Raw genomic sequence first — 23,560 nt, 5'->3', positions numbered from 1 at the left:
ATAAACATAAGGAATCTGCGCACGCTCAACTCCATTACTCGTTTGGAGGACAGGCGCTGGAGGGTTCCAGTGATTACTTGTAGTGGTAGGACCTAGGTGTAGTTGATCCATGGTCGCGGCAGTTGCCGCAGCAGTGGCACAGACGATAAACCTTAAGTCTAAACGCGGTCACGTGCGACGCGTTTCATTGACTTAGATTGCCATGTCACTTCGACAAACTTTTGTTTTGCATACGCCAGCGTCGCTCAAATGGACTGCAGCTCAAGAAAAGAGTCTGAGCAGAGACTACCCGCTGCAAGATCATGATCTAGCTGACCCAGCCCTCTTCGTCCAGCGCACTTACCTTCACTTCCTATGGCTTCCTCATGTAAGTCCTGCTCTCATCGTTTTATATATTTGCTAATAACAGTATAGTCAATCATGCCGCTCTCTGTATTTATTCCCTCTCTTCTTTCGCATCCAAGGAACTCCAGATCTCGTAGAAGACCAGCCACATCCTCTTCACGCCTTTATCGAGCCTCTCCTCCTTTCCCTTCGCGCAGCCGCGAACAAGTACCATAATGAGCTCCCTCAGATTCTTACAGATGGCGGCGGTGCAGGCGAAGCAGAGGAGAGCATGATGTGGTATGCTTTGGGGTACGAGAAAGTCGATGCCAGCGCGGAGCGTAGCGAACACCTCAACCGAGATGACAATGCGATGCTAGAAGACAAATGGAGGTCTGGCTGGCTCGAGCGCATGGAGCAGCGTGAGTAAGTGCTTATTACCTTACTTCTAGGCGCATCATAACGACTTTGTAGGGTTCAAATCCAGATTCTGCTCTACTTCCTCAAGCTCTCTCTTCCTGGACCATGCACCCCATTACTGCCTGTCGAAGTGCCACCCACTGATAGTACTCATTTCATCTCGCCCGCAAAACCCAGCGGTTCGCGGAAGAAGAGGAAAGAAAAACCAAACTTGATCATCCCGTCCTCTATCGAGCGTCTCGAGTCCTTCATGGACAAACTCTCAACATGGCAACTCGTATCGCTCATGAATACATCTCGCACTGAAATTATGACTCGCCACAAGAATGAACGTGATTGGATGCAAAAGTTTTGCGAGGACGTAGTTGAACCTCTGTGGGTGATGACTTCACTCATATCAATCACAATACTAATCATTACAGGTTCAAATCAAAACTTCCGGAGCAATGTGCCCTCCTCCGTTCCAAACTCTTCCCAAGCTCTCCCTTCTCCGACGAACCCCCTTCTCCCGGACCATCTACAGAGAAGTCCGTCTCGGAGTCCCGTTCTCGTCATTCATCATCGACTACTGCAGCAGGCCTACAAAGCGGTGGAACGACAAAGGCCCCTGTTCGCACTCGCTCGCTGTCTGTGTCTCTCGCAGAGGAAAAAGAAAAGGAACGCGCAGCAAGCGTTGGCGCTACGCAGGACAAGGCACTTCAGCGTGCGCTAACCCGGCAGATCAGCATGTCTCGTGCATGGAAAGGGAAAGATCGGTCGACAACTGCGATGTCACAAGTAGATACGAAGGTGTCTACTGCAACCGCTAAGCGCATCCTTGGGCGCACCGATTCCCAATCCCAATCCTCCCAACCTCCCGCAGCACAAGCGATCACCCTCGTAACCGCTACGCCTGTGAAGAAACCGCCTCCCCGTGCCAAGTCAAACGTGTCAGCCCGGAGCTCGAGTCCTATACCTTCGAGCGTACTTACCACAGGGAGGAGTTCGAGTCCACATCTCGCTGGGCGATCTTCGAGTCCTCCCACCGCTCACAGCTCAAGTCTTACGCCGTTCGACACAGATGACAACGAACTTCCTTCCGCGTCTGTCCCTTTACTTGATTTCTCCTCTGACAGCCTGTGCAACGCAATGAATGAAGAGGAGGAGGACGAGGAAACATTGCTCCCAAACTCTTCGCCTGATGTGTTGCTGCTTAGTAAGACCGAATGGGTCGTAAATGCCAAGAAACGCGTGCCGTCAGCTTCGTCAGAAGTACTGGCTTCGGATACCCCTGTTAGGAAGCGGACGAGGCTTAGGAGGTAGGAGCGTTAGTTTGTGCTGCGAGAGGTATGTAAAGTGCGAGGCAGGTAGTATTACTTGTATAAAATTTATCGATTTCTGAGCACATCGGCACCCTTGGACCGCAGCTATAGTCGCATCCGACGGATGTAGGCATAAACTACACAACTACATTTTTCGCCACTTAGGTCCTAACTTAACCACTCGAAAGTTATTTCGAACGTTCAAGAGGCTCATGGTCACGGAGAACGATTTATCCAACCTACCCACCTCAAACTCTGACGAAGGGGATACTGTGTCCCCCGAAGGACCTCCTCGAAAGGTGGTCAGCGATAAAAAGAGCAAGGCTAGTCCGGGACGGTTGGAAGTATGTCGCAAATGCCAGTGCGGGGAGGAATATGACGTGTCTGATGATGACGATGCATCTGATGAGTGTCGTGATCATCATGATACAGGTTAGTAAACTGGGTACGTCCGGCCGTATATTGGCTTTTTGAAAACCTTCTGATAGCGTTCACCTGACGATGTCTGTACAACTCAGTGAATGCTGTCTCGCAACATCGAAAGAAAGGCTACTTGACTTGACCACTTCTTACTGTCGTTGAAACTGTATTCGCTGTGAGCTTGTATGTTGTTAAGTACATAACAGTTAAAAATGCATTTGCATATATTAGTATTAATTAGACGCGACGCGTTTGATCACGTGCGCAAAAAGTAAGCGCTTGTCTCATTGCTTCCTTCCGTTCAACGCTCTGTATGCAGCTGGCTACCGTAAACTAGTGGTCTGAATATTAATGTCGACAGTCCCAGGTACACCGAGAACAAGGGCGAGCTTCACCCCTGCGACGCCAACGACAGCTCGACTGGCAGGATCCCATGTTCTTCAAGCATCTCCTCATTACACGACAACCAGACGTCACTCTCTCTATGGCACAGAGGATCGTGTTGTAATTGATCCAGGTTCACGCATCTGGAAAGTCGGATTCAGTGGCGAAGGGAAGCCAAGAGACGTGTTCTACGCCGACGCCAAAAATCATGGCTCGTTATGGAGCTGGAGTCGAGCCACAGACCCAGTAGAAAGGCAGAGCAGGACAACATGTTAGCAATCAACTTGGAGAGATGTATGCGTTCTGTTTTTCACGAGTAAGTGGGCACAAATATTACAGGCACTTGCATCCAATAGATCGTGAAGGTCACTTCTTGCAGAACCCAAGGCCAGAAAGGTAATATTGGTTGAGCATCCGTTAATGCCGCTGTACATCAAGGATATGTTAGCTCACGTCCTCTTCAGTAACCTCCAGGTATGTGCTCAGCTTCCGCGGGATGATATTCTGTAGACATAAGGTGACAGGTCCCCTCAATATCATTCGCATCAAGTCATCTGTTGTGTCTGTTATCCGTTGGTCGAATAACAGGGCTGGTCCTGGATTGTGGCCATCTAGAATCCACTGCATTACCTGTAAGATGGATGTGCCTGTTATTTTTTTTCTGTTAACACCCCTCTTAGATATTCGCAGCACGTCCTCTTTTTCCCCAACTCCGAACAACACCACTCGCAGGCTCTCGCTTTTCGTCACACATCCGTGCACTCCTCCTCTTATTTGGCTCTTATCTCCCTCCACCAGCTACACTCAGTGCGGCTGTCAACGTACCCGCAGCCAATCGCACTACCCGTGTGCCACAAGAGATACTAACAGATGTTGTCATCGAGGACATCAAGACACGCTGTTGCTTCGTGTCAGATGCTCTAGAATCTTCTCTCAGCGATGTCCGCGCATCCTCCCCAGCAGGTGACGATCCTTCAGATCATGAGCCTCCACCCTCAAGCGACCCTGCCATGTCTGAATCAGAGTTTTCACGGGGTTCACTCGGCCAAGAGAGCGCTGCAGAGTCCGAGTTCTCGATAATCTCCCATCCGACACACCCTACCTCCGGCGGAGAAGCAAGAAATGAAAACCATCTGCAGGTCCTTGCGAATATGTACATGCGTCACTCCACTGCCACAGATCTTCACATGCGTGTCGTCCCTCCTGTATCTCAGCAAACGGGTACTGGGCGTGGAACACTGATCATCCCGGGCTGGGTCCGCGAACGCGCTGCCGAGGTGTTATTTGAAGGAGGTGACGTCGACGAAAGTAGTGTCGCAGAAGTAATCTTAGATGCTTTACTCAAGGTTCTCTATCTAATTTCACCATACTATGATTATACCATTGACCGTCTTTGAAGGTCCCACTTGATCTTCGCAAAACTATGGCATCCTCTATTCTAATCACAGGAGGGACAGCTATGCTTCCGGGATTCATCCCCCGTTTACACACGGAACTGCTGCGCGCTACTGCGCCGCTAAATATATCATCCTCACGGTCTAGACCTACATATGACCGATATGCCTCGTTGCGCCCGCTGGTGCCACACTTTGCCATCCTCAACAACCCTGCACCGATACCCTCGTCGAGCGCACGTGCCAATGTGAACGCAGGGAAGGCACCAGCTTTCACACCTGCTACGATGGCGTGGGTGGGTGGTTCCCTAGCGGGGTAAGTTCTACCAGTATTCCCTCGTGTCGTCTTATCATATGCTGACGGTCACTTTTCTAGGGCACTAAAAACCGGCGGTGTCGAAGTCGCACGGGAGAAATGGGACGAGTCAGATCCATCGCAAACCGATCAGGATGACGATGTTGTGATGGTTCTTCCTACGTCTGAACACGTTCCAAGAAATGTCATACCAGACTGGACTAGAGGACCGCTGCCCGCGGGCGCACCTCCTGCTGTAGCACTGCAGCTCCCGCCTTCCCCACAACCCGTCGGTGCTTGATTATAACATTGTATAATTGCTCATTGTAAAAGATGTGTAGAGCTTGTCATAATGTGCAGTGGTATGAAGTAGATAATTGTGTGATATGCGATAAAAGGATACATTCTACTACTTTGATCCACCCATGAGCTCGCGAGTACAATCCTATGAAAGTACGAACGCGGCTAAAGCCAGAGACGAAGGGTAACAAGGAAATCCAATGAATGCAATGTAGAACGAAGATGGAATGTTGAAAGAAAGACGAGGTATCGCAGTTGAAACGAAATAATGCATGTGTTTGAACGAAAAAAAATGACGATGAAGGCTGGAACGAAGTCAAAACCAATGATTTCTACAAAATGTGAGGATCAAAAATGCCAATAAAAGCCTAGGTGGCAATACGTTACATGCGGAGCAGCCTAGGCGTGGCTGCCAATAATACGCAGAAGGACCTTGTTTCCATACTTGGATATCGCCCGGTCCCAGTCATCGTTGGACTTTACGAAGTGCAGAACACTATCCTTGTCGGCCATAGAGGAGAATGAAGCAGTGTAAGGACGGCCTCCAGACTTCTCTATGACTGGAGGGGGAACGAGGATGGCTACGACAAAGCTCTCTGAAAGTGGCACGCCTTCTTGCCGTACAAATTTGTCGTAAAGTCGTTGACGAACCTCAGTGAAGGACAGGGCCTGCGGAACGCGAAGCATGATGATGTGGTTCTCATGCAATGCTTTGATGGAAATGGCTGAACCGTCGCTGCATCCCGTTGATCCGGAAGATATGGATGTGGTTACGGATGCGCGTCGCGCGGGGTACGCTGATGTTGGGTACGAGTCATGCTGCTGTGAAGAGAAGTGGCTATCTTCGGTAGGTGATGTCGGTGGTATCGCGTCTGCAGCAGGGGTAGTTAGCACACCGGTCAAGCATGTATGTATATCATACGTACCATTGAAATAAGCATCAAGGAGATCGTCCTCTCCGTAAGCTGATTCATCAGCCCATGGTTCGCGCTCCACCCACTCTTCTTCATCCGGGAAAGGCGCGGAATGACGATGTTGTCGAGTCTCAGGAGAAGGCGAAGACTGAGCATAAGCGGATCGAGGAATGATCGCATCGGCAGAGGCATCAGTCCTGTATGATGCCACACTACACATCGATGCACGGGGGCGGTGTGCACGTTCCGGGTGAGGATGTGGAAGCGTAAAGTCAACATTGAGTTCGGCAAGGTAGGCTGCAGCACGAGAGGGCGAAACAGAGTTGGTTGACTGCCATGAGCACCTAGCATAGGACGCTGCTGCTTTGATATAAGTAATGCAGATTAGATATGAAAGATTTAGAGGCGTACCATCCGAAGGAAGTTTAGCATCATCATATGATTCGGAAGCAGGGGGGCCAAGGACTCTAGCGGTCCTATTTACCCTTCGCATCTGCTTGTAATCCGCAGATCCAGCCTTCTCAATCTCAACCTCCTGGTCCTCTGGAAGGACTTGGAGTGTCGATCCTCGACGCTCTGACGCGTATCCGACAGGTGTTTGCTGTGGGTTATGTCCAAATGTGATTGGAGTTTCATGCGTAACAACCGCTGGCGAGCGGCTAGAAGATCGACGTGGCGTTACGGGAGATGGAGAGTTCAAGGAAGACGAAGAAGAAGAAGATAGGGTGGATTTTGAGCCACGTGACTGCAGGGATATTGCTAAGCCAGCAGAGTGATCATTCACTCGTGAGCGGGCAGTTGGCTGGTCTTTCACGGAAATCCCTGATGACAATGAGTCCGAAGTGCCTGAGCCTCTTCTGGAAAACTTCTTGTGTGACTCATTCACAGACGTGGAAGAGGGTGCGACGTCTGATGCTGCCGGAGATGAACCAGGAAAATAAGCGGAAAGCATGCTACTAGACACAGAACGGCGAGATTTAGCGGGAGCGGTCTGATTTTTCTGTATTTTGATAGCTAGGTCATGATCACGTCTCCAATAGCCGAAGAAATCAGTGAAGGTTCGCGTAGCCATCAACTCTTTCAAGAGCATCGGGAGGTCTTCTTGAAAAAACGCATTTATCATGGCACGAAACTCGGCGAACCGTTGGTCAACGGTAGCTTGACTTGCGCGGAACAGTGTTCCCTTCTTCGTCAGCTTCGGGATGTGCTGGTGAATATCACGGGCGACGGAGTGAGGATCGGGACCCGGAGGAAGTGAATCAAAAGAAGCTGCCTGATCGCTCTGGATATACATCCCGTCCTTTTTCACTCCTTTGCCTGCGGCCAGACGTGTGATCTTCTCTCTTGCCATGAGAGCATATTCGGCCTCAAGGCTATCTTGAAACCAGAGGCAGTCCTCCCATTTTCGCCAGATGTCATACTCTAAATGCGAGCCCTTCGAAGAAGTTGAATTGGTGGAAATGGATGCGTTGTCATCCTTAATGGGACAAATCCGCAGGCCGTAGTTATAACTGCCGCCTAAAACCAACATGAATATGATCCAATACAAACTGGATAAGCTTACCTTGCTTTTCCGGAGTGAGGACTCCAACGTAGAAATACTGAGGAGCACTGCGGTACACAGCACGCTTCCACGACTGTAACTACGTGAGCATGGAGGTTCGCAAACTGGAGGCTTGAACTTACCTCGGGAGATATAGGCCCCTGCTCGTAGGCTGAAGCACCACCCTGCAGGTTTACGTTAATCCAGAGATGGCAATTGAGTCATGAGTGGCATGCACGCACCGTGACAAAATCCATGAAAACCTCGTGGCAAAAAAAAAGCAAACGGTAGCCTCGAGGCAAGGTATCTATAAAATGGTCAAAACGCGATAAGTAATTCATGCCACCTTCGAGGTTATAGAATTGTTAATGACTGCACGTACAGTAGTAGGTGCGGTACTGTGACTGGATGATGTAGTAGGTGGCTTGAAAGTCAAGCTCAAAAAGTGGGCTCTCGCACTCAGTCGTTGGTGAAAATATCTGGGGTGCTCTGTCAGAAAGATATGTCGTGCCTAGCTGCTTGGGTGAGGATATGCACCTTGACGTGTGGCTATACACTGGTATATGAGTGTCTGCTGTCAGTGAGTTTTTGTGAGCACCTTTATGAAGAAAGCTCCGCAAGTATAGCTTTCAAAGGATGAGGTAGTGGAGAAAGGAAAGTGGGATGCCAGGCTTCTTGTGGCCATAATAATAATACTTTGACCGTCCGGGCCATGCGATCAGTATTACTGTAGTGGACATGACTCGGACAATTGTGTTTACCCGATCATTACCCGTTATATCCAGAATAATTTACATAACCACAATAAGATCCCAATTACCACATCCAGGTTCGGAGCCAAGTATTCGTACTGCTGGCCCACTGGCTTTCATCCACAACTAAATTCACACTCTGCGCAGGGCCAGCTGGCTAAACGGCGCTAGGCCCGGGACCAGCACAAAGGTAAGCCACACACATCCTAATTACCGGAACGGGTCTCGGTGTGCAGCGCTTGCCTGCTGATAATCCATCTGCACGTGGGTGACATTAAGCTGTGTTCGTGAGTCCAAATGTTCCTCATTCTATAGGGGTTATGTTTAAATCCCATGAAGTCGGGATTCACCGTAAATTAGGTTTTCGCCGTGCCTTCATCATTGGCTGTTATTCATCCTGCTGTACACACGACATGATCTGTTCGACATGCAACAGATCTCCGGACACGCTGTCCATATGTTATCTTGCAAAAACACCTGATAACAAGCGAAATCTTGCACTACTCCACATGTGCCTCGAGTCGATACCTTGATCAAAATGAGCTGCCAAGCCTCACGATTTTGGTGCCAGATTGGTACACTCATGTCCCGCCCGTATAAAATGTAGATCCTAAGCACATTTAAAGCAAGTTCCGCCACACATCGACTCAATCGGTGCCGAGCCCCAACACATTTCTCATCACCTCTTCTTCCCTCTCTTTCGCTCTCACCCGACCATCCTGTAGCCTTTGAAGTCCGCTCTGAATACTCTCGATATGCACGTGGAGTGGGATACGCCCATCAACCAATTCAGGAGCCGCTACCCTCTCTCGTAAATCCTCCATGTCCTCGCTCATCGAGTTTAGTGTTTGGAGTGCAGCAACAACATGTGCTTGCGCTCGCTTCCGATAGTCAACAAGGTCTTTAAGTAGATCAAGACGTCTGTCAGTATCCCGTAGTGCGCGTCTGTTCCTCCCTAGCGTTGTCCACAGCGATGCCAAAAGCTCGGATTTCTCAGCTGTGACGTCAACGTCCTCGCGCAGCACAACTTCGCGTACAGCGGAAAGGTCTTGCTCGAGTATTTCCAAGTTGTGCAGGGATATTTCCGCTTCCAGAATAAGTCGCTGGATAGCTACAGAGAAGGTGTCCATCGCAGTCGTGAATGTATCGACTATCACCTCCTGTGTCGTAGGTCCCGTGTTGAACGGAATCAAAGCCATGAGCGAATACGGTTGCGGCGCGTTCTTCTCAGCCTCTTGTATGGTACGCATCGCATACCCATTCACTGCCATGACGCTTTTGAAAATGAGCATGCAATATTTCCATGCCGAACGAACGACTACTTACTTGTCCACAGCACCACCAATCTTCGAACTGAGCTTTGTGAGACCCCTAGCAGTATTCTTGGCATCTTTCGCAAAAGTTGCCAAGAGATCAGCTAGGATCTCATTAGACTTGAGGTCGCTATATCGTACGAGGGTTGCAAGATCCGCAGTGGCAAATTCAGCCTTCCGAATTTCAATCGAAAGTCCAGATCCTCCAACAGACCCCTCTAAAAGCTTCTCAAAAGTAGAGCCCTGGGTTTCCATAAGTTGAGGGAAATCCGCCCATTTGGTGATCTGCGGATCCAGCGGAGCACACAGCGCTGACCTCGATACTATAGGAAGGTAACACATCGGAGAAAACGCTGTGCGCAGCGCACCCGACAGGCGTATCATCACGAATGCCAACATCCAAAGGAAGAGCATGATTGATAATGGTATGCGCATAAGTCGCACTGCTCGAAGGAAAACGTCGAGAATAAAAATGCTTGAGTGGTGGGCGCCAGTGGACAACGCTTCTTTGATCTGCTCTTTGTCAATAACGTTCTCTTTGTCCAAGTCGTATTCATTGTCCACAATGGGGCCTTTCTTGCGCTTTGACCGTGGAGTTGCTGCGCGATTACGCCGAGGGCTCTCAGCGATAAAGACGGGTTTCGAGCCCGCGCGACGCCTCGGCTTCGAGGCATCTGTAAAAGTGCTCGTTGTACTTGGAGAGTCGGAATTGTTGAACCGCTCAGGGCTAACGTCCATGTTTGGAATATCTTCCCAATCTCCTCCTTCGAGTGGTTCCTAGGCAATTGTTGGTGCATGAGGATATATGTTGGATTTGGTCGGATCAGGTACTTACCCTTGCCCCATCTTCACCTTTGAAGACCCTTTTCATGTGCATTTTCGAGTCAGCTATCGGCAATTGGGTTTCGTGGGGTCTGTTCAGGACAGAAGCATACTACGTGTTCAAATTATTATTAGGTTCAAGTGTACATGTAAACGTTCATTGTTCGGCGCCCGCGTGTGTTATGCCAAGCACTCCTGTACACGTGACCAGACATTTCTCCGAATTCATAATCACTGGAAATTACATTCTTCCGAAAGTTTTCAAGTAGCGTGCAAGGTCCGAAGCATTACAGACTCTTTGTCTTGTGATTCAGGTTGTCATTCACTGGCTGCGAGTGTCATTAAAATTTAAAATTTGTTCATTGAGCAAGCAACGAATCAGAACCAATATGTATCTAAGAGAGCTGCACATCGTTGAACCACTCAGAAGTGACCAATCACAGCAGTCGGTTTGTACTCTTCCTCAAGGAACTTGATCTCCTCCACCGTAAGTTTCACGTCTATTCCGGCTATGGGTTCCAAGTTAGTGGCGCAGGAAATTCTTCATGCGCAGGCATCGCCACTTACCAATGATATCTTTCAGATTTGCGATACTCGTGGTTCCAACAATAGGAGCCGATACCCCTGGGGGATCGACTTCATTGATCGAGTACCCACATGAACATCAAAATAACTCACCTTCCTTCGTCAAGATCCATGCTATGGCTATTTGGGCCATGGTCACACCTTTCTTCTTGGCAAGTTCTTCGACCCTAATTAACTTGTTAGGATTACTGTTGTTGTTAGTTAGGAACCGACATACCGGTTAACGATAGTTTCGTATGACGATGCTTGGGCATAATTCCCAATGAACCTGTAAAAAGCCGTGAGACAGTCACCCCGTAAAGATGCTGAAATACTTACCAATCAGTCTGACCTCTGCTTGTCTGCTGCCCGAGGGGGCGTGTGAGGGCACCACGCGCCAGTGGAGACCATGGAATCGAGCCGACACCGAACATCTTGATATCGCTGTGAGCCACGACGCTGATATCATCAACACTATATAAGAACCTTGAGAGTAGGGAACATCTCGCGCTCCTCCTCGCGATAGAGTAGACTGTAGTGGTTCTGCATGGAAATGAAGGGAGTGAGCTTGTTTGTGATTGCATAGTCTACGTTAATTTGAGGTCAGATGACAGAATGTATCCCCGATTAAGATCTCACTCTGCATGGCATGGACTGAACAGCAAACGAATATTAGACTGACTCTGCATAGGGATGGAGTGTACTCACACTGGTACGCCCAGCAAGAACTCATTCCGATGTAGCGAACATAGCCGGCTTTGACCACATCGTGCAATGCTTGCATCTTCCCAAAAATTAGCTTGCAAAACCTAGTAGAGAATATGCATTACCGTCTCTTCGATCGGTGTTTCATTGTCGAATCTGTGACCTACAAGTGGATAAGCGTTATGTAAAAAAAGTTGAGTATATCGATGATTAGACATACATTGTAGAACGTCAATATAATCCATTTGAAGCCGCTCCAAACTCTTTTTCACGCTTGCGAAGATATGCTGTTTCGTAAGTTCATAAATTCGAATCACCTCAAAATCGATTGAAAACATGCCTTCCGGCTGAGGCCATGCTGGTTCACATAACCATTCTGATCTGGGTCTTTGCGCCCGGCAAGCTGGGGGATATTGAATTCACGTCCGACCACATTAAACACCTGTTCAAGGCAAATGTAATGAGAGAGCTGTAGAACACTGATTTCATGTACTACCTTGGTCATGACGACGATTTCGTCGCGGGGGTAAATTCAATTTCTTGATCGCCCGTCCAAGAATCACTTCCGAGTAACCATTCGAATATGTCTGAGAAATAGGTGATACTGTGGTTTAACAAGTTCTGACAGTAATGACTCACATCGGCGGTATCAAAAGTTTGAATTCCTGCTTCGTAACTGGTCCTGGTGATCAAGGGAACTGTGTACGTGATAGCGAGACTGAGAACTTACGCGACCTTGACGTGTTCGACTGCTTCATCCTCTCCGAGAACCCATCTTGCCATCCCTTGTTGCCGTACTGCATGGTCCCAAGTATGATTTTGGAGATCTTCAGGCCAGAATTGCCCAGCCTCGCTGAGCACATAGACGGAGTGAGTGACTTCCTACAATTGTGACTGGCAGACTCACTGTAAGGCACTTTCCTTAGCATAGACATGTTAGCAGAAGTCACTTCGATTTGTCGACAAACAGCAGGATGCGAACGAGTTCAGTCACTCAAGAAGAATGGCGGAATGATAGGAAGGGTGTGCTATCTTGATATTCTTGAGTACTCATGTATATAAAAGCAGCTTACTCACCTGACATGTGCATGTGACTGCTCCTTCTAAGACGGCACCCCGATTATCCATCGATTCAAGTACTAGTATGTATCCGAATTCGAATATCACTGTTCGGCAATAAGGAATCAAAAGATTACCTTAGTCTGTCCGTGACTGCTTCGACTGAAACTGATTCACCTTCGTGGCGTAGCCTCGCAAACATGCGTTGTACCATTCTGTCCCATATCCCACTACCTAGAACTCGGGAGCCCGCTCCGTGATCGATATATGCTCGTGCACCAGGTTGGCAACATTAATATTAGAGGTTGAGCGGTGTAAGGCAAAACACCCCACGTTTAGGAACTACCCCATATTCGCCTTGATGGATTGATCGTGGAAATTCTCTATTTGTAGTTATTGCATGCCGCATCACGACTCACTGGCACGAGGATGTTGTGAGCCTGAGCCTGGGATTGACGACCGGGAGTCTGCCTGACTGGCTGCGTATCGAAGCTAGCACTGACTGTCAATAAGTAAGTAAGTAAGTAGACCGCATCAGTACTCAGTATGGCATCACCATCATGATGGTCTTTCGATCGGGTTCATATGAGTTATGACAAGGTGAACTTGAACTTTAATATTAATGGCTTCTTTTCAGTCAAGGGCCGACGTTGGCGACGTCTCCCACTTTCAGTTAGACTTAACACCGTTAGCTTACGCCGCGGAATTACACATACAGGATGGCTCGCCTGCGACGCGACACGCTTTCAGCGTCCAGTACAACTCACTCCCCAACCTCCACCCACGCCAGCTCGCCTATGCCAAGTCCATCGAACTCCAAGCCATTTCGTATTTTCTCTACAGGGACAATATTCTTCACGTACTCGCTGGATCTTTGCTCGCATCCAGTTCCGGGTACTGTGTCTCGGGCACAAGCAGTTGCCGCCGCACGTGGTGGTAGCGCCGGACATATACTCGGTTTTTTGGCAGCGCTTCCTGCTGCTGTGGAACCTATGCTCATAGCGAGTTTGGGCGCGTCACCCGACGGAATTCGACTGCGAGATGAGCTAGAGGCAGGTGGAATACGCACAAAATACTGCAAACCTTGGCCCGGTCTCGGTGTTCCATCTGCATGGGTAATGCATGCCCGTGATACTGGTGAAAGGACTGTCATAAATCACAATCCGCTTCCAGAGATGTCCCATGAAGATTTTATTGCCTTGCTTGGCCCTGTTCTTGCACCGGAGAACTATGTTGGCATTTCCCACTCCCAACCGCCTCAACTACCACCTCAACCACCTTCACCCGCTTCTGTCTTCCCAAATGCATTTGTTGCTACTCCGCCACCGAGGCCTAGTATGACTTCCAGACCTGCAACAGCTCCTACAGGAAGCGCCGCCCCACACATGGCGATTGTGCCCACTCAAAGTCCACTTTCACCCGCGCCTTTTGACTGGCTGCATTTTGAAGGACGGAATATCAAAACCACGCTCTCCAACATTCTTGGAATAGATGGTCTTGCACGTGAGCGAAAGTGGCGAGCATATTGTGTTCTCAGCTTGGATCTCGGCCGAAGGGCACGAGAGGGCGTTGAAGCTGTATGTCCTCTTCATACTTTTCTGAAATGTACCTTATTTGACCATTTTATGTAACTAGCTCATCCCCCACGCAGACGTCATATTTCTTTCGGCGCAAACTTTTCCCTCACTCTCCAGCCCTGGCCCACCTTCTCCGCGCGCTATTCTCCTTGCACTCGCACGACATGCACGTCCACACGCGCTCCTTGTATTATATGGAGGTACCCTCGGTTCAGCCCTTCTCTCCCTCCCTACGCGTGAATATCTCCAGTCTTCCTCCTGGTCTCCACTTCCGATAGGCAGATCCCATGCACACACCAGCTCCAACTTACACTCCATCATCTCTACTTCCGATGGTGTCGAGAGTGTGCGCAGCGGCTCAGAATTTTGGGCTGGCCGCCGGAGCCCCGACTCAAGCGGGTTCACCATAGCATCTGCCGGAAATCGTGACAGTGGATATTCAGAAGCCCACGACGACGAGCCAAAGGGGCGCACAGTCATCAGCGGGAGAATCCTTCCACCCACTTGATGATGACGACGACGACGAAGATGACGCGAAGTCTACGCATACCACCCGCGGGACATCCTTGCCCCACTCACTTCCTAACCCTCATCTTCACACTAACGGCCATAGCCACGGTCACGCACACGCACGTCCCTCCCCAACACGTACAGAGCTCTATACCCGTGCAGCCTTTACCGCCGCTCTCGGAGGACGCGCAAGACGAAGAGGGCGCGCATTCCGCGTTCGTGGCGGGGATGATATGGTCCCTCAGCAGGCGCATACTTCCAGGCGCACCGTATACCCCCATGCAAGCGGAGGAGAAGGAAGTAGACGTCACTGCGCGATGGAGGCTTGACGAGTGCCTGCGATTTGCAACGGAGTGTGCAGGGCGCAAGGCTGGCGGATGCGAATGGGGCAACTTGGCTCTGGAGATGAGAGACGTGGGGTGGTTTGATTGATTGACGAACTTTCTGAAGAAAAGTATTACACCACTATTTCTGTGTTTGGCAGACTGCGATACCTTTTACTCATATACCCTCACACGCACACTTAGTTTTACACGGTACATAGGCATCTTCAGAGGTGATATACCAGCCTTCTTGGTTACTGAATGTATATATCTTTTGAGCAGACGCATTATGGGGCAGCTTGAGCAGTATACACCTGCAATAAGATATTGATAGCAACCCTACAAAATACCAACGGAGCTCCCGTCAGGAGCCCTTTCGCTTTCCTGCACCCACATTAGATACATCGCCAGCAAGAATACGAGTAGGAAATGTAAATTCAATGGGATTTACAAATACTCTGCCAACCCACGAACCCCTGTGCGCATGATACAAGTGGGGCTAAATCAGGGCTAAGTTGATAATAGATGTTGAGCCAAGTCAACCAACGTGCTCGTTGAGGATCTCATTCACCCCTACATACGAGTACAGTTGATTAGGGGAATGGGAGGTAATGGGTACAAAGTACTCACTGCGTCTGACAACGAATTTGTCAGAGTCTGTATGGTCAAAAAACACAAACATAGTGACATACCCAGAATATTGCGAGAGATGAGTTATCAGCACAACGCGACCTTGTCAGTCCTTGCACACGCACACAGTATACAGTATACAGTATCCCAATGCAGCAAATCTAGGATATCTTGGAATCAGCACAACTTGCCGACATGTTTATAACATAAGCTACGCACAGTACGGTACTTAAGGTATAGGACGGTCATGAGGGACCAGCGTTGCCTCTGTCCTGATGCTCTTATGATACGGTACTCTGCTCACCCAGATCAGTTCAATCTATGATATCACTTGTTAGCGAGATGGTTGGTTGCTCTAGTAATGGCATCGACTTACCTCTTATCCGCGCGTCAGTACTGGAAATATCATAAAGATATCAGCGGCTTGAAAAAAACGAAACGAATTGATGAACGGCCACCAACTGGGATCATTTGAGACTAGGATCATATTCGAGGGATGTCACTGTGTGTAAGTGAGCAAAGAAATTTGTGCACTGGCCCAGGCCTCACATATAACGATATGATTAATGACCGTTCGGCGTTAGTATACCACTGTTTCTAGCGCGCATGTGACGTTACATAAAACCAGCATGATGGGGATTTGATGGGGATGAATAACTTTTTGCTCCTCTTGAGTCTTTTACATATGGAAGAGCCAGTGTGGTATAACCGTCATGATCAAGTAGAAAGTGGAAGTCCTTGGTCGAATTGGCAAGTAAACTTTGACACCGCCAGGCGCCTAGCTATAGCAGTTATCTCAATGATAACTCTTGCCAGTGGTGAGAATCTGCACTCTTTTGGCCTCAGACTCCGTCAAACAACTAACTCACCTGTCCATTCTTTCTGAGTCGTAGCCCTCGTTGCTCGCCCATTCGAAGAGTCATCATATCTCTCATATGGCTCCTGCACAATCGGATCTATGCCATCCCATTGGCAGAACATCGAGGAAGCACCGGCATGAAAGCGGCTGGTCTAGGTTACTACTTGCATTTCGAATGCTGTTGTGCAGCCTGGTAATCATTTCACTCGTGCTCTATAAGTTCTGCGACTCCGAAATCTGCCATTTTTCTCGTTTGTGGCTTGCAGGTCCTTGTAACGGGCTTGCGGCTGGGTCCCTACTTCCGAGCGTTAATTCTACTACATGCCCTCAGTGGATGGCTTTACATCCAACCAAGCATCGTGGGCTCAGCGAAGACTTGGATGTGGCATACAACTCAGAAGACTTCAAGCAAATAGCCATTCAGGCCCTCAGAGACGCAGTCCGTGTACCGTAAGTCCTAATCTCGCATATCACTGTGGAAACATGGGACGCGCTCTTAGGACCGAATCATACGATGATAATGGACCGGTCGGTGAAGACAGCCGATGGGATACATTCGCAGAACTTCATCGAGTTCTTGAGGCCTCATTTCCTCGCATGTACGTCGGGATCTTCAAGTTTGAGTTGTCATTTCATAGCTCATGTTTTGTTTCTAGTTATGAGTCTCTCAATATTACCAAAGTCAACACATATGGTCTGGTTTTTTCATTGGCAGGGATCAACTACGGCAAAACCTTATCTCTTGGCCGCTCATCAAGGTTATTCTCGTTTGAACATCCTACGGAATTTCTGTTGACGTCGTTCAGATGTTGTACCAGTTGAAAGTCAGACAGTCAAAGACTGGAAATACGATCCGTATTCAGGGTACTATGACGGTAGGCAAACTTTCAACCCCGCGAGGTGCTACTTACATCTGTATACAGGCACGTGGATATGGGGTCGTGGTACTTGCGATGACAAAAGCGACTTGATACGACAATTGCTCGCCATTGATTCATTGTTAAAGCATGACTTCTCTCCTGCGCGCACCCTTATACTTGCCTATGGATTTGACGAAGAGTCTAAAGGCATAGAGGTCAGGAAAACCTCTACATACAAGTTTCATTATTGATATGTCGCTTCAGGGTGCTGGTCATCTTGCTCGATACTTGGAAGAAACGTACGGGCGCGATTCTTTTGCCTTGCTTCTTGACGAAGGATGTACGTGAACTGAATGTTGCGAATAGCACAACTTAACTCTGTGTTAGCTGATTACACGGACATGGGCGGCGTTGTTTTTGCTACTCCCTCGACATCTGAGAAGGGATATCTTGATGTCAAGATCACGCTTTCAACTCCGGGTGGTCATTCGAGCGTACCACCTTCTCATACGGTGCGTGTTGATTGCTGCACCTTCTAACTGATAATTGATCAACAGTACTGTACAGAGCATCGGTCTCCTCTCTCGTTTCATAGCAGCGGTGGAGGATAACCCGCATGAAGCCAGCCTTTCCCGAACAGGAACCCCGTTTGCGACGACGCAGTGCCTTGCGGCCTACAATCCAGTATACCCTGATGACTTGCGAATACTCGCAAGAAAAGCGGTTACAGACGATGCGGCTCTAAAAGTGCTTCAAGAGCAACTTCTGGCTTCGCATCCCCAGTATAAAGCAATACTTGGGACCACACAAGCGGTAGACCTCGTCGAAGGTGGCGTGAAAGTTAACGCTCTCCCAGAGCGTGCTAGCGCAGTGGTCAATCACCGCATTGCAGAGCATAGGTCTGGCCTCCTTTGCGGGATTTCCAGGACTTTGCTCACTTCTTACTTTTAGTTCTGTTGGCGAGTTGCAGCAGCACATGGTCGACCTTTTGACCCCGTTGGCAGCCAAGTATGACCTCGCACTCGTCGCGTTCGGCAGCAACGTGACTTGTGGCGGTGCTGGTCAAGTCGTTCTGTCCGACTTCCTCGGGATGGCCTTGGAGCCGTCGCCCGTGACACCTACCGGGTATGGCCCTTGGGCACTCTTGCAAGGAAGCATTAAAGCTGCTTTTGAGAACTCCCCTTCCCGCAACAGCAGCAAGGTTGTGGTTATACCCTCTCTATCTATTGGTACGTTAGTTGTCTGGTTTGTACTGCACGATTCTAACGACTGGTATCAACCAGGCAACACTGGTAAGCAACTGTGATCTACTCATAACGAATTATCCCTTTATGTGGTCGCAGACACACGATTCTACTGGAATTTGACCAAGCATATTTTCCGCTTCTCGCCGTCCTTTGACACTGATAATTTCAATGGAGTACACACTGTCAATGAAGGCAAGTGTCACATAGTGTTACGTTACTTTCCTCGCTCATGCAGTTCCTCATACCAGCTTTCCGTGCAGACAGCTTGAATGAAGGTGTTCGTTTCTACACCAAATTTATCTTGAATGTGGACGAAAGTGATTTACTATGAACAGCACTTTGTTTTTTGTTTGTACACTATTATCCGTAATGCACAATCGATGGGTAATGCACAATGCACTCCAGAGCTCACAACTCTACATATATTTCATTCGGAACAGCTGGAGAACAAGTATTAGCATATGCTCGATAAGCCTACCAAATTTAAAATTTAAAATCCACTCTGTGGAGCCTTCCTGAGATGAAACATTGTGCAAGTGTACCCAAAATGAGTGATTTTTGGACACTAAATTCACGATCCACCCAGATCCCATTAACCTATCGACATATCAACTTCAACATATATAAAATACACCATTCTGAATCTACTCCAGGTGTTTAAATGTCAATAGAACAGCACCACAGCGTGCTATTCACGATTCATGAGTGCAGCGTGACAGTCAGGCTAAATCAGGAAATCACACTTGGTTGAGTCTCCGCTTTGTTGCATTCGACAGAATCGGTGGCGTATGGAACTCATTCGCTTGGAGCGCTGTCGGACTTTGGATACCACCTTGTCTTGGCCGAGGCGCCGCGTGTGACATAGCGTGACGAAATTGTGCATTTCTATTGTGTTTTCGACATCTCAACTTCCAGTGCTGCCGCTGCAACAAGCTCGCAACAAAATAAAAATAAAAATGTCAGGCCTAATGTGCAGAGACCTAAGTTATACAATACAGTAGATCCGATACGAATATGTGTTGTTGTTGTGTTGCTATTCAGCAATAAGTGAAAATTGTGCATTTCCCATCGAATGGATACCCAGCTCGAATTACCGCCTGAGTCAGCAGAAACCTTCCACGACCTGAATGCTAAAGCGTTGTAGGAGTATGGAATCTATGGATAAAACCTAGTCGGACTTGTATCATAGCTCACAAGTCTGTCAGTTGTTTGTAGGGAATGTAGCAATTGTATACCTTGTTCTGAATATTACTGTATTACTGGCGGCTTGTTATGTGGTTTGCACGGTTTTGGTTTTTTTGCTGATGCACAATTCACCGCAGGTCTGCTTTCCCTCCATGCTATTTAAAGAAATTTCGTCGGTGTTGCCACTTTTCAGCACACTGGGGCGAGTTTCGGGGAGATCGATCAACTTCAAGTTAATCGTGGTGGTTTCAACGTTTATCACAGTCATGGCGAGAGGGTCGCTAAAGTGGCGCCTCCTTGGCTGTGATCCGATGGTTATGATGGGCGTGAATTTCAACGGTGCTGGCGAGGATGTATCATCTTCTGCGCCCATCCTCAAGAAGAATGCCACGACCACGCTTAAGTTCGCGACAATCAAGGACACAGAAGTCTAAAAGGTGATCAGTAATACTTGCGGTCTGAACACTGATAGTACTATACCTCGACTATAGCAGCCACTGCCTCCTTTAGCCCTCCATCAGACAAGATGTAATATGCATGGACAAGACTAACAACGGTAGTGATTGCTGACGTCGAAAAGATGGCAAGTATCCGGATTTTTTGTGCCTTCGTCAATCTGACTTTATAAATGAGGCGAGATGGGGCCAGGATAAGAATAGTGTCTCCGAAAACGTCAGCTGAAATGTCAATCAGAAAATCATTGCATTGCATGGGCTGTTGACCCTCACTAATGATCTGCGCTATTGCAACGTTTCTGCCGAGATCGCATTGCGGGCGTGGTTGTGTTTTCCACTTGGGCTCAGATTCACAAGTCCACCAGACTTGTGCAGAAAGTACAGCCCATGCAATAACGAAGATCGTTGTAGTATATGTGAGGACCTTCCTGAGGGTTCCTGGGACCGTGAGTCGTACAACTGTAAACAGAATTGATATCCTGGAACACCTATCATAGGTGTGCATGTCAGTTGTATCGCCTTAACATGCTGCCAGAGCCGTACCAAACAACTGCAGAAAAGAATAGGCAGACCCTAGTGCCGAAACGGTTTTACTAATGCCTCTTAAGCATTAAGATATCAGAGAACGTACAGGTAATACAGTGTTACCCTTGTGCCTTGAGGGAATTTTTCTGGGCATCTTTAGGAAATGGTACGTATCATATACAACAAAACAAAGCTCACCATAAGCATGCAGATACAACCAATCGACAACTAATTGGGCGAGACTGAATATCATGGCGAAGGATGCCCATAAGTCATCAATCCACAGACGTCCTTGCCGCACACGACAATACAAGCGGAATGATGTGACAATGATTGCTACAAGATGCAAGACCATGCTTACGACTTGCCAGCGGAACGAGTGTCAACTCCAGCGGTGCAACAAGTCAAGTCGACTAGACTTACCTGCTGTCTGAGCAATGGTGGGGCCCGAGAACGACATCACGCTGTTGCAAGTGGATAGGGCTGTCAAACAGCATATATAGGTTTGTACTTCCGCCCATCGATGTATGAGGCAGCCACAAAAAAATACAACGGCGTGAAACCATGCCTTTTGAGAAAAGTTAGTTACTATGGCCAAGTCATGCACATGTGGCCTATGTTGAAATTGGTCGTGTCGTGTCAGAAGCGGCGTTAGGTGTCATAATTGTAACTGTGGTACAGGTACGATTCACCGTTAGCGTACTAGGTGTTGGATCAAAATGGATTTAGAGAGTACGGCGCTCAGCGCTCAAGACTGACATTAAAGCGCGCAGCGCGCTTTGTAATATTTCGGCTATGTAGAAACCCGACCAAAAGCACTAATATTTTACAGTATATAAGAGTAGTTTACAATTCATATACATTACGCGTTATCTACGGGTTCCCTGTACACCTGAGTTGGTCGTACTTCGACGGACGTGTCTGAGACTTGCGGTAAACTCAACAATAGGCGGCGGCCTATGGTGTTTCAGCCGTTTGCAGATTTCATTATCTTGATATCTCATCTCGCACCTAGTATAAATTTAAAATTTGCCAAGCAAAAGGGGCTGCGGATCTTACCACCGTGACATGTCGTTGGCATTCAGGACTGACTCAGAACGCTCCAACCCAAAGTAACCGGGAAGCGTTACAATCATTGATCGTGGAATCGACAAAGTCGATCCTCGCTTTGGGCGCATCAGCGACGTCCTGCTTAAGGAGCCTTGGATGAAGGTTTTTAAGGCACTCTTTTCCCAAGTCCATCATGATTGCTCCGATGCAAGGGAGCACGGAAACGTAGGTGATTCCCGACAGATAGCCTGCGGAACAGTGGGTGCAGACATCCGTCGCAACAGTTCCTAAACGAATGTTGTTAGAGGAGGGAATGTTCCCCTACACGACTGACTTACTCCCTAACTCCTGCAAATCATCGTCAGTGCCCTGAAAGAGTGCAGTTTGTCGACTCACCAGCCGAGTAAATACTTTTGCATATCTCATCTGCAACATTTCAAAAGATGGTTTGAAAAACAGGATGGTTCACCTACAAGACAAACTTTGGAAAGTAGCTGATTGTCTTTGAAAAGGTTATTGAATACGACTGTATATGACCCTAAGCCATGAACCAAGATAACGGTTGGACCCTCGAGGTTGCCGACGTCTTCAGCAAAGATTTCGCAACCGTCGGATGATGTCACAAGCTTGGAAACTTTAGACATTTTATTAATCAGAAATGGATGAGCTATTATACACCATGTGTGAATTAATACGCTGAACTCACATTCCGAGTTGTACATTAATCTGGCACGGCAAAGGCCATGATGACATTACTGTGACCAGTACTATTAGATGGATATCAAACAGGTGATTGCTACGTCCAGTGCAGTCACCCACACTAGTTGCTGCTGTGCAAGAGTTGACAGTCATCGATGCATCAAACCTAACCAATATTTTAGGAAGACGCACCATTTTAAAAGTCAAGAATTTGAATCGCCGCCCGGTAGTAACTAGCAAATATCGAGAAACTATGATTGATGGCCTTGCTAAACTGAATATAGTACTAATGATCAAACTAATGAAGTTGAGCGCCGCTCTTAGATCAATCAACCTAGCCCCTGACCACCGTGATATGACATGTGACGGGCGGTGCAGCGGGCGCTTCGAGTCTTTTGAATCAGTATCTCGGGATAGCGAAGATGAACCTCCTCGTATCTATACACGGCAAAAATGTTGTTAGCAGGTTTCAAACCAACTCCAAGAGAAACAGATCCTGACTCTGTTACGGTAACCACTTAGCTGAGACCAATTTGATAGAAATTTGAGGAAAATATCCATGAGTCAATGTCAAGGTGTGTTCCGACAAAAAGACCTTGTCGCCTGCAAGTTTCAAAGTTCAAACCTGTGCAATTCAAGAGAAACAGATTTTGATTCTGTTGTGGTAACCACTTGGCTAAGACCAGGAAAAACCTCTGAAGATACATTCATCAATGGATGTCAAGGCGTGTTCCGATAGACAAAAAACCTTATCGTCGGCAGTTTTCGCACCTGAGCAGGCCAAGAGAAACAGATTTTGATTCTGTTACGACAACCACTTGGTTAAGATCAGTTGAGATGAGCCTCCGAGGAAACCATCCATGAGTCAATGTCGTGTTCCGATCGAAAGAAAGCCTTATCGTCAGCAAGGTTCCGAACCTGCGCAATCGAAGAGAAACAGATTTTGATTCTGTTGTAGTAACCACTTGGCTAACATGCATTGACAGACTCCAATTGGCACACTGATATATTCGGAGACATCGCCAGGCAGCGCGAACAAAGCTGCCGACTCTTTCACGAAAGTTTTACCATGAGTAAATTGAAACGCATCAGGGGTCCATCCATACTCGACCATGCCGATGTAAGCCCTC

The 23,560-nt window shown here is 48.1% G+C and overlaps 9 protein-coding genes across 9 annotated transcripts; 4 read left to right on the top strand and 5 right to left on the bottom strand.

Moving 5' to 3' along the window:
• Window positions 1–186: 186 nt before the first annotated feature.
• On the top strand, window positions 187–2,281 carry DFJ58DRAFT_803976 (uncharacterized protein). The gene is made up of 4 exons (XM_041390998.1): window positions 187–367; window positions 410–750; window positions 799–1,119; window positions 1,167–2,281. The coding sequence occupies exons 1-4, from the start codon at window positions 203–205 to the stop codon at window positions 2,044–2,046; spliced, it is 1,707 nt and encodes a 568-aa protein (XP_041240481.1). The 5' UTR covers window positions 187–202; the 3' UTR covers window positions 2,047–2,281.
• Window positions 2,282–2,764: 483 nt separating this feature from the next.
• DFJ58DRAFT_803974 (actin-domain-containing protein) lies at window positions 2,765–4,873 on the top strand. The gene is made up of 7 exons (XM_041390997.1): window positions 2,765–3,078; window positions 3,108–3,165; window positions 3,215–3,323; window positions 3,374–3,481; window positions 3,530–4,195; window positions 4,249–4,559; window positions 4,620–4,873. The coding sequence occupies exons 1-7, from the start codon at window positions 2,817–2,819 to the stop codon at window positions 4,837–4,839; spliced, it is 1,734 nt and encodes a 577-aa protein (XP_041240480.1). The 5' UTR covers window positions 2,765–2,816; the 3' UTR covers window positions 4,840–4,873.
• DFJ58DRAFT_803973 (uncharacterized protein) lies at window positions 4,857–8,033 on the bottom strand. The gene is made up of 8 exons (XM_041390996.1): window positions 7,833–8,033; window positions 7,678–7,774; window positions 7,538–7,602; window positions 7,439–7,480; window positions 7,317–7,389; window positions 6,164–7,270; window positions 5,765–6,112; window positions 4,857–5,710 (listed from the first exon to the last, which is right to left on the bottom strand). Exons 3-8 carry the CDS (start codon window positions 7,550–7,552, stop codon window positions 5,238–5,240), a joined length of 2,058 nt encoding a protein of 685 aa, XP_041240479.1. The 5' UTR covers window positions 7,553–7,602; window positions 7,678–7,774; window positions 7,833–8,033; the 3' UTR covers window positions 4,857–5,237.
• A 296-nt stretch (window positions 8,034–8,329) lies between these two features.
• DFJ58DRAFT_35307 (uncharacterized protein) lies at window positions 8,330–10,324 on the bottom strand. The gene is made up of 3 exons (XM_041379995.1): window positions 10,196–10,324; window positions 9,374–10,137; window positions 8,330–9,322 (listed from the first exon to the last, which is right to left on the bottom strand). The coding sequence occupies exons 1-3, from the start codon at window positions 10,235–10,237 to the stop codon at window positions 8,695–8,697; spliced, it is 1,434 nt and encodes a 477-aa protein (XP_041240478.1). The 5' UTR covers window positions 10,238–10,324; the 3' UTR covers window positions 8,330–8,694.
• A 199-nt stretch (window positions 10,325–10,523) lies between these two features.
• Window positions 10,524–12,854, bottom strand: DFJ58DRAFT_803970 (aryl-alcohol dehydrogenase). The gene is made up of 17 exons (XM_041390995.1): window positions 12,688–12,854; window positions 12,529–12,617; window positions 12,359–12,483; window positions 12,250–12,304; window positions 12,182–12,226; window positions 12,091–12,127; window positions 12,015–12,038; window positions 11,792–11,893; window positions 11,672–11,738; window positions 11,577–11,614; window positions 11,455–11,530; window positions 11,233–11,333; window positions 11,086–11,180; window positions 10,985–11,035; window positions 10,861–10,934; window positions 10,750–10,806; window positions 10,524–10,691 (listed from the first exon to the last, which is right to left on the bottom strand). Exons 3-17 carry the CDS (start codon window positions 12,384–12,386, stop codon window positions 10,606–10,608), a joined length of 936 nt encoding a protein of 311 aa, XP_041240477.1. The 5' UTR covers window positions 12,387–12,483; window positions 12,529–12,617; window positions 12,688–12,854; the 3' UTR covers window positions 10,524–10,605.
• Window positions 12,855–13,229: 375 nt separating this feature from the next.
• Window positions 13,230–15,029, top strand: DFJ58DRAFT_731476 (uncharacterized protein; the record flags this gene model as incomplete). The annotated part of the gene is made up of 3 exons (XM_041386042.1): window positions 13,230–14,087; window positions 14,146–14,562; window positions 14,616–15,029. The coding sequence occupies 3 exons, from the start codon at window positions 13,230–13,232 to the stop codon at window positions 15,027–15,029; spliced, it is 1,689 nt and encodes a 562-aa protein (XP_041240476.1).
• A 1,714-nt stretch (window positions 15,030–16,743) lies between these two features.
• On the top strand, window positions 16,744–19,381 carry DFJ58DRAFT_844227 (uncharacterized protein; the record flags this gene model as incomplete). Its single annotated transcript, XM_041393058.1, has 12 exons — window positions 16,744–16,859; window positions 16,910–17,008; window positions 17,066–17,167; window positions 17,235–17,284; window positions 17,333–17,484; window positions 17,534–17,609; window positions 17,657–17,781; window positions 17,837–18,168; window positions 18,221–18,561; window positions 18,613–18,689; window positions 18,752–18,833; window positions 19,293–19,381. 12 exons carry the CDS (start codon window positions 16,744–16,746, stop codon window positions 19,379–19,381), a joined length of 1,641 nt encoding a protein of 546 aa, XP_041240475.1.
• Window positions 19,382–19,489: 108 nt separating this feature from the next.
• Window positions 19,490–21,151, bottom strand: DFJ58DRAFT_706747 (uncharacterized protein). Its single transcript, XM_041383738.1, has 7 exons — window positions 21,108–21,151; window positions 20,880–21,047; window positions 20,788–20,827; window positions 20,700–20,729; window positions 20,430–20,644; window positions 20,182–20,378; window positions 19,490–20,131 (listed from the first exon to the last, which is right to left on the bottom strand). Exons 1-7 carry the CDS (start codon window positions 21,139–21,141, stop codon window positions 19,787–19,789), a joined length of 1,029 nt encoding a protein of 342 aa, XP_041240474.1. The 5' UTR covers window positions 21,142–21,151; the 3' UTR covers window positions 19,490–19,786.
• A 591-nt stretch (window positions 21,152–21,742) lies between these two features.
• On the bottom strand, window positions 21,743–22,620 carry DFJ58DRAFT_35128 (uncharacterized protein). Its single transcript, XM_041379989.1, has 5 exons — window positions 22,438–22,620; window positions 22,205–22,365; window positions 22,128–22,157; window positions 22,070–22,079; window positions 21,743–22,018 (listed from the first exon to the last, which is right to left on the bottom strand). The coding sequence occupies exons 1-5, from the start codon at window positions 22,451–22,453 to the stop codon at window positions 21,774–21,776; spliced, it is 462 nt and encodes a 153-aa protein (XP_041240473.1). The 5' UTR covers window positions 22,454–22,620; the 3' UTR covers window positions 21,743–21,773.
• Window positions 22,621–23,560: the final 940 nt, after the last annotated feature.

This window comes from Suillus subalutaceus (genome assembly GCF_016647625.1).
Source record: "Suillus subalutaceus strain FC151 chromosome Unknown DFJ58scaffold_106, whole genome shotgun sequence".
Lineage (NCBI taxonomy): Eukaryota > Fungi > Basidiomycota > Agaricomycetes > Boletales > Suillaceae > Suillus > Suillus subalutaceus.
This window is presented reverse-complemented; position numbering and strand designations above follow the sequence as displayed.

Bases quoted from the DNA above. Each gene is read 5' to 3' on its own strand.
- DFJ58DRAFT_35128 (XM_041379989.1), bottom strand. The intron at 22,158-22,204 runs GTAGGTGAACCA...GAAATGTTGCAG, and splicing joins TACTTTCCAAAGTTTGTCTT to ATGAGATATGCAAAAGTATT.
- DFJ58DRAFT_35307 (XM_041379995.1), bottom strand. From the start codon at position 10,237: ATGCACATGAAAAGGGTCTTCAAAGGTGAAGATGGGGCAAGG. The intron at 10,138-10,195 runs GTAAGTACCTGA...ACAATTGCCTAG, and splicing joins AAGGTGAAGATGGGGCAAGG to GAACCACTCGAAGGAGGAGA. The intron at 9,323-9,373 runs GTAAGTAGTCGT...CATTTTCAAAAG, and splicing joins ATTGGTGGTGCTGTGGACAA to CGTCATGGCAGTGAATGGGT.
- DFJ58DRAFT_803974 (XM_041390997.1), top strand. From the start codon at position 2,817: ATGTCGACAGTCCCAGGTACACCGAGAACAAGGGCGAGCTTCACCCCT. The intron at 3,324-3,373 runs GTATGTGCTCAG...ATAAGGTGACAG, and splicing joins TCCTCTTCAGTAACCTCCAG to GTCCCCTCAATATCATTCGC. The intron at 4,196-4,248 runs GTTCTCTATCTA...CCGTCTTTGAAG, and splicing joins TCTTAGATGCTTTACTCAAG to GTCCCACTTGATCTTCGCAA.
- DFJ58DRAFT_803970 (XM_041390995.1), bottom strand. From the start codon at position 12,386: ATGTCTATGCTAAGGAAAGTGCCTTACA. The intron at 12,039-12,090 runs GTGAGTCATTAC...CCTATTTCTCAG, and splicing joins AAACTTTTGATACCGCCGAT to ACATATTCGAATGGTTACTC. The intron at 11,036-11,085 runs GTAAGTATTTCA...GGCTTTTTACAG, and splicing joins AGCAGAGGTCAGACTGATTG to GTTCATTGGGAATTATGCCC.
- DFJ58DRAFT_803973 (XM_041390996.1), bottom strand. The intron at 7,271-7,316 runs GTAAGCTTATCC...TGTTGGTTTTAG, and splicing joins CCTCACTCCGGAAAAGCAAG to GCGGCAGTTATAACTACGGC. The intron at 5,711-5,764 runs GTACGTATGATA...CCCCTGCTGCAG, and splicing joins CCTTGATGCTTATTTCAATG to ACGCGATACCACCGACATCA.
- DFJ58DRAFT_803976 (XM_041390998.1), top strand. From the start codon at position 203: ATGTCACTTCGACAAACTTTTGTTTTGCATACGCCAGCGTCGCTCAAA. The intron at 751-798 runs GTAAGTGCTTAT...ACGACTTTGTAG, and splicing joins GAGCGCATGGAGCAGCGTGA to GGTTCAAATCCAGATTCTGC. The intron at 1,120-1,166 runs GTGGGTGATGAC...TAATCATTACAG, and splicing joins GAGGACGTAGTTGAACCTCT to GTTCAAATCAAAACTTCCGG.
- DFJ58DRAFT_706747 (XM_041383738.1), bottom strand. From the start codon at position 21,141: ATGTCGTTCTCGGGCCCCACCATTGCTCAGACAG. The intron at 20,828-20,879 runs GTGAGCTTTGTT...AAAGATGCCCAG, and splicing joins GTTGTATCTGCATGCTTATG to AAAAATTCCCTCAAGGCACA. The intron at 20,379-20,429 runs GTGAGGGTCAAC...TTGACATTTCAG, and splicing joins TGCAATAGCGCAGATCATTA to CTGACGTTTTCGGAGACACT.